Source organism: Eimeria maxima, genomic scaffold (genome assembly GCF_000499605.1).
Source record: "Eimeria maxima Weybridge genomic scaffold, Emw_scaff432, whole genome shotgun sequence".
NCBI classification, from domain to species: domain Eukaryota; phylum Apicomplexa; class Conoidasida; order Eucoccidiorida; family Eimeriidae; genus Eimeria; species Eimeria maxima.
In genome coordinates, this window is record NW_013563852.1 from 1,150 (window position 1) to 7,272 (window position 6,123).

The 6,123-nt window shown below is 52.9% G+C and overlaps 1 protein-coding gene across 1 annotated transcript in view; it reads left to right on the plus strand.

The window, feature by feature from the left end:
* Positions 1-966: 966 nt before the first annotated feature.
* Positions 967-6,123, plus strand: part of EMWEY_00032790 (hypothetical protein, conserved) — a gene marked incomplete at both ends in the record, with an annotated part of 6,136 nt that continues 979 nt past the window's right edge. Inside the window, 4 exons of the mRNA XM_013478444.1 lie at positions 967-1,739; positions 1,988-2,232; positions 2,366-5,548; positions 5,652-5,724. Coding sequence (XP_013333898.1) covers positions 967-1,739; positions 1,988-2,232; positions 2,366-5,548; positions 5,652-5,724 — 4,274 coding nt within the window. The remainder of the gene's footprint in view (positions 1,740-1,987; positions 2,233-2,365; positions 5,549-5,651; positions 5,725-6,123) is intronic.

Below are 6,123 nucleotides of genomic sequence, written 5' to 3' on the forward strand. Positions count from 1 at the left end.
CAACAGCAGCACGAAGAGCAGCAAAAAGGGGTTAAAATATATCAACCTGCAGCAAATTAGATTAAAATAGATAAAATAAATGAATAAAAACGTAAAAAACAATTAATTTCATCATATAAAGGAGAAAAATAGACCGTAAGGTTACCCACCACCAACCAGCAGCAGCAGCAGCAGCTGCCTAGACACCGCAGGAGGTGTATATATATGTATATATAATGTAAAGATGAGGCCGCAGCGGCGGCGGCCTGCTGCTGCGGCTGTTTAAGAGTTACTTTTATGATAAAAATAAGTTTAATTGTTCTATTTAAATGGTTTTATTCTTTTTTTGCTTCTTTTTGCTCTTTATTTTAACCTATTTATCTCTTATTACCTCTTAATACGCTGCTGCTGCCTGCAGCGCAGCAGCCTCTCTCGCCTCTTCTTGTGGCCTTAGGCAGCAGCAGCAGCAGCTGCTGCTGCTGCTGCTGTGCCTATTTCCTTGTTTATTTCTTTCCTTTTACTTCTTTCTTCTCTTTTATAATTGTTTTTACTCAATTTAACTCAACGAGCTGCTGAAGAGGCGCAAAGCGCCGTCGCAGCAGCAGCAGCAGCAGCAGCGGCAGCAGCGGCGGCGGCGGCGCCAGCAGCAGCAGCCGAAGCTGCGGGCAGGACAGAGAGGGCCCCAACCGCTGCACACCTTACCTGTCTTCTCTAAAGCAGAAACAGAAGCAGCAGCAACAAAAACAGCAGCAACAGCAGCAGCAGCAGCAGCAAGTACTGCAGCAAACTCTCCTTGAAGGACCGGTAGCTGCACAGACCAGACCAGTGTCTGTCCTTCTTTGACTGTGTCTTCTCCCATCAATCTGCAGCACATCTGCTGCTGCTCCTGCTCCTGCTGCTGCAGTTGCTGCTTGTGCACCAGATGCAGCAGCAGCAGCAGATGCAGCAGCACCGAGCTACAATTCTACCGCAGCCGCACTCCAAGAGATGCGGTGTCACCTCACTACGAGGCAGCTGCAGCAGCAGCAGCAGTTGCTGCAGCAGCAGCAAATGCTGCAGCAGCAGCAAATGCTGCGACAGCAACAAATATTGCAGCAGCAACAAATACTGCAACAGCAGCAGCAAATGCAGCAGCAGCAGCAGCAGGGATCACCAATGTTTATGCCGCTGCAGCAGCAGCAGTTTGCCGATTGCCATCAGCGCATGCTGTACGAGGGGCAGCAGCAGCAGCAACAGCAGCAGCAGCAGCAGCAGCTGTGCAGCAGCGCCTCAGGGACCATTTTGCTGCCTCGCTCTCCCCGTGTTGGAGGCTTAGGCTGGCAGGAGAAGATGCTGCTGTCCCATCCCCCTGCGCAGCAGCAGTTACTGCTGCAGCAGCAGCACCAACAGCATTTGCTGCTGCAGCAAACTCCACACAATTATTATCAGCAGCAGCAACAACAACAACAGCAGCAGCAGCAGCAGCAAATAGAGCAGCAGCAGCTCTATCAGCAGCAATTTCCTCATATGCCCGGACATTTCCTCTACCCACAGCAACAACCTTACCTGCAGCAGCAGCAGCAGCAGCAGCAGCAAATGCAGCAGCAGCACATGAGACACCGCAGCGATTGCTTTCCTGTTGTCTCTGACAGTTATTACGGAGAAGACAGCAGCAGCAACAGCAGCAACAACAACAACAACAACAGCAGCAGCAGCAGCAGCAGCAGCAGCTCATTGCAACCTCTTGAAGCAAACATGCAAGATCTACAGCAACGCATCGAGTTAGCTGCTGTTGCTGCTGCTGCTGTTGCTGCTGCTTCTGTTGCTGCTGCTTCTGTTGCTGCTGCTGCAGTGGTCTTCCATACCATTGCTGCTGTGTCTGCTGTTGTTGCTGCTGCTGTTGGTGTTGCTGCTGCTGCTGCTGCTGCTGCTGACTCCTTGTCTCTGTGCTTTTATTTCCCTGTCTTTCCAGCATCACTCATGTGCTGCTGTTGCTGCTGCTGTTGCTGCTGCTGCTGCTGTGTCTCAGGTCTGTTGCTGCTCGTGCTGAGGCGCTGCAGAAGAGTTTAGTAGAGGAAGAGAGGAGAGGCAGCAGCAACCCGGAGGGATGGAGTCTGCTGCAGCAGCAGCAGCAATTTATTCGCCTTATGCAGCAAGAGCAGCAGCTGCTGTTGCAGATACAAGAACAGCAGCAGCAACAGCAGCAACAGCAGCAAGAATGCGGATACACCAGCGATGTATCAGCAGCACGCATGAGGCCTAAGTCACAAACAGGTACGCGCATCACTGCAGCAGCAACAGCAGCAGCAGCAGCAGCAGCAGGAGTTGTTTAGGCTGTTTACGATTTGTTGCTGCTGCAGCAATTATTCATTTCCTGCTGCTGTTGCTGCTGCTGCTGTTGCTGCAGGTAGGCCCATAGGGCCTGGTGGGAGACTATCGCCGCTGCGAAGTAACTCAGCTGTATGCTGCAGCAGCAGCAACAGCAGCAGCAGCAGCAGCAGCAGTGTTGCAGCAAACTCTGCAGCAGCAGCAAGAACAAATGCTGCTGCTGAAAGAAAGTCGTTGTTTCACGCAAGCAGGAAGAACCGCAGCAGCAGCAGCGGAAACAGCAGCAGCAGCAGCAGCAGCAGCAACAGCAGCAGCAGCGCAGCAGTATCGGATGACCTTTCTGATGTGGGGCCTCAAGGAAGTCCTAAGCAGCAGCAACCGCAGCAGCAGCAGCAGCAGAAGCAGCAGCACATGCTGCAGGAGGAAGAACCGCTGCATCAATTACGAAGTAGGCAGCAGCCGTCTCTGCGGCGACAGCAGCAGCAGCAGCAGCAGCAGCAGCAACTGCGTTCCCTCTCAAGCACTTGGGGTGTACCGACAGCTTCCCAAAAGAATTCTACTGCTGCTGCTGCGTCCCAGCAGCAGCAGCAGCAGCAGCGACGGGGAGCACTTGGTAGGAACCGGGTCCCCGGTGCTAATAGTGCTGCTGCTGCTGCTGCACCTGCTAATGCTGCTGCTGGTGCTGCTGCTGCTGCTCCTCCTCTGACTCGGTGTGTCTCACGGAAGATTGCTGGCAGCAGGAGGCCTCTCCCTAGGACAGCAGCAGCAGCAGGATCTGCTGCTGCTCTCAATAAGACTTCCTCCTTTAGCAGCAGCAGCAGAAGCTCAAGACACGCAGCAGCAGCAACACCATCTGCTGCTGCTGCTGCTGCTCGTCCTGTGAGCACCACGAACCGCAGCAGCGCCTTGACCCAAGGAACTACAGACAGCATGCGACCTTCTCTGCGGTGTATGAGCAGCAGCAGCAGCAGCAGGGTGCAGCACGATGCAGCATTAGCATCAGCATCAGCTGCAGTACCAGCAAGCAGCAGCAGAAGCAGCAGCAACAGCAGCAACAGCAGCAACATCAGCAGCAGCGACCCTGGAGATGCTGCTCAAGATATGGGGGAAGCAGCGAATCTATGGGCAACCAGACCGTTAGCAGCAGCAGCAGCAGCAGATGCAGATGCAGCAGCAGCAGATGCAGATACAGCACCAGCATCAGCAGCAGAATCGGAGGAGGAGTGCAGCAGCAGCGCTGCAGAAGAGGAGGATATCCCCACCCTCAGCAGCCAGCAGCAGCAGCAGCAGCAGCAGCAGCAGCAGCACATGCGTCTTTACAGTGATGAATGTGATGTATCTCCTTGCAGCAGCAGCAGCAGCAGCAGCAGCATCTTAGGGGTTCTTCGAGGCAGCTTGTCTCCTGTTGTTGCCCAACGAAGCAGTAGCAGCAGCAGCAGCAGCAGCCTCAGCAGCAGCAGCACGGCTACCCTTATGCGCAGCAACAGCTCCTCGAGGTTTTATATACGCAGATCTGCTGCTGCTGCAGTGCAGCAGCAGCAGCTTCCCTGCCGCAGCACTATGGCTGCCTCTGTCTCCTTTGAGCTCGTTTCTGCTGCTGCATCTGCAGCAGCAGCAGCAGCAGCACCTGCTGCTGCTGTAGAGGCTGGTAACCCAGAGGCAGATGAGTCTTCTTCCCCTATCTCCTTTGCTGCTGCTGCTGCTGCAAGGGGACAGCAGCACGAAAGAGAGATATATATGCTGCAGCAGCGCAAGATGCAGCTGCAGCTAGCACTGCAGCAGCAGCAGCAAATACAACAGCAACAGCTACAGCAGCAGCAAGAGCAGCAGCAGCAGCACATAGACCGCAGCTGCCTGTCTACCATCAACCCTGAATGCGACGTTGCTGCTGCTGCTTCTGCTGCTGCTGCTGCTGCTGAAACGCAAGCAGCAGCTGCAGCTCAACAAGAACTAATAAACACCAGTAAAGCGCAGCAGCAAATGGAGCAGCAGCAGCAGCAGCCGTTGCAGCAGCAACTCTCTGATGAGGCGCTTAGCGCATCTACAGAGGCCCCAAGGCGCAGCAGCAGCAGCAGCAGCAGCGACAGCAGCAGCGGCAGCAGCAGCGGCAGTCACTCCCCTATGCTGGAGACTTCTCTGTCACAAGAACTTAGTTCTTGTGTACCTGCTGCTGCAGCAAATGAACTTCAGCAGCAGCAGCAGCAGCAGCAGCCGCAACAGCAGCAGCCGCAGCAGGAGCCGCAAGTACTTGAACTGCAGCAAGGGCACGTCCACCAGCAGCAAGTGCAGCAGCAGCAGCTGCTGCTGCAACAAGAGCACCTGCAGCAGCAGCAACTCATTGAGCAACAGCAACGGCAGCAGCTGCTGCTGCACTCGCAGATGCAGCAACAGCAGCTTCAGCAACAACAACAGCAGCTGCTGCAGCAAGAACAGCAGCAGCAGCAACATATGCTGCAGCAAAGTCACAAGGAAGGACTGCTGCAGCCGCAGCAGCCGCAGCAGCAACAACTGGAGCATCAACGACAGCAGCAGCAACTGCAACAGCAGCAAATGCTGCAGCAGCAGCAGATGCAGCAGCAGATGCAGCAGCAGCTACAGCTACAGAGGCAGCAGCAGCTGCATGCACAGGAGCAGCATGCACAGCAGCAGCATGAACAGCAGCAGCAGCAGCTAGAGCAGTATCGACTACAGCAGCAGCAGCAGCGAGAGCAACACCTCCTGCAGCAGCAGCAGCAGCAGCTAGAGCAGCATCGGGTAAAGCAGCAGCAGCTTGAGCAGCACCGACTGCAGCAGCAGCAGCTAGAGCAGCACCGACTACAGCAGCAGCAGCTTGAGCAGCATCGACTACAGCAGCAGCAGCTAGAGCAGCATCGATTGCAGCAGCAGCAGCTAGAGCAGCATCGATTGCAGCAGGAGCAGCTAGAGCAGCATCGATTGCAGCAGGAGCAGCTAGAGCAGCATCGCTTGCAGCAACAGCAGCAGCAGCAGCAGCAGCAGCAGCGACTGCAGCAGCAGCAGATGGAGCAGTATCGATTGCACCAGCAGCAGCAACAACAATTACAGCAACAACAGCTCGAGCAGCAGCAGCAGGAGCATCAGCAGAACCTGGAAAAGCAGCAGAAGCAGCAGCAGCAGCAGAAGAAGAAGCAGCAGAAGCAGCAAAGGAAGCAGGTGCAGCAGCAGCAAGAACTTCGTTTATTGCTGCAGGATTTAACAGAACCTGCAGAGGAGATGATTATAACATCTACAGGAGAATCCAACGGTAAACCCTAAACCCTAAACCCTAATTTACAAACCCTACAGCTACTCCTCAGCAGCAGCAGCAGCAGCAGCAGGTAGGGTTGTGTGTTGGGGTGTATACGCAGGTGCAGAGACTCGGCCTTGGCTAAAGGGTTTAACTTTAGATGAATATCTTCTTGATATTATGCAACGCGGAATGTAAACCCTAAACCCTAAACCCTAATTATAAACCCTAAACCCTAAACACTAATTATTTACCCTAACAATTAGCCGCAAACCCTAATACCTAACAAACATAAACCCTAAACCCTAAACCCTTTAGTATAGCCTACACATATATCCCTTATCTGCTGCAATCCAACGTATTATAAGGGCAAGAATAACACTGTTGATTCTAGGGTTTAGGGTTTAGGGTTTAGGGTTTTCCAATAAAAAAATTAAAAATTTAGTGTTTAGACTTTAGTACAATAAAATAAAACCTAAAAACTAAAAAACTAAAAAATTAAAAAAAATTAGGGTTTAGGGTTTAGGGTTTAGGGTTTAGGGTTTAGGGTTTAGGGTTTGTGTAAATTTTTTTTTTTTTTTTTTTTTTTTTTT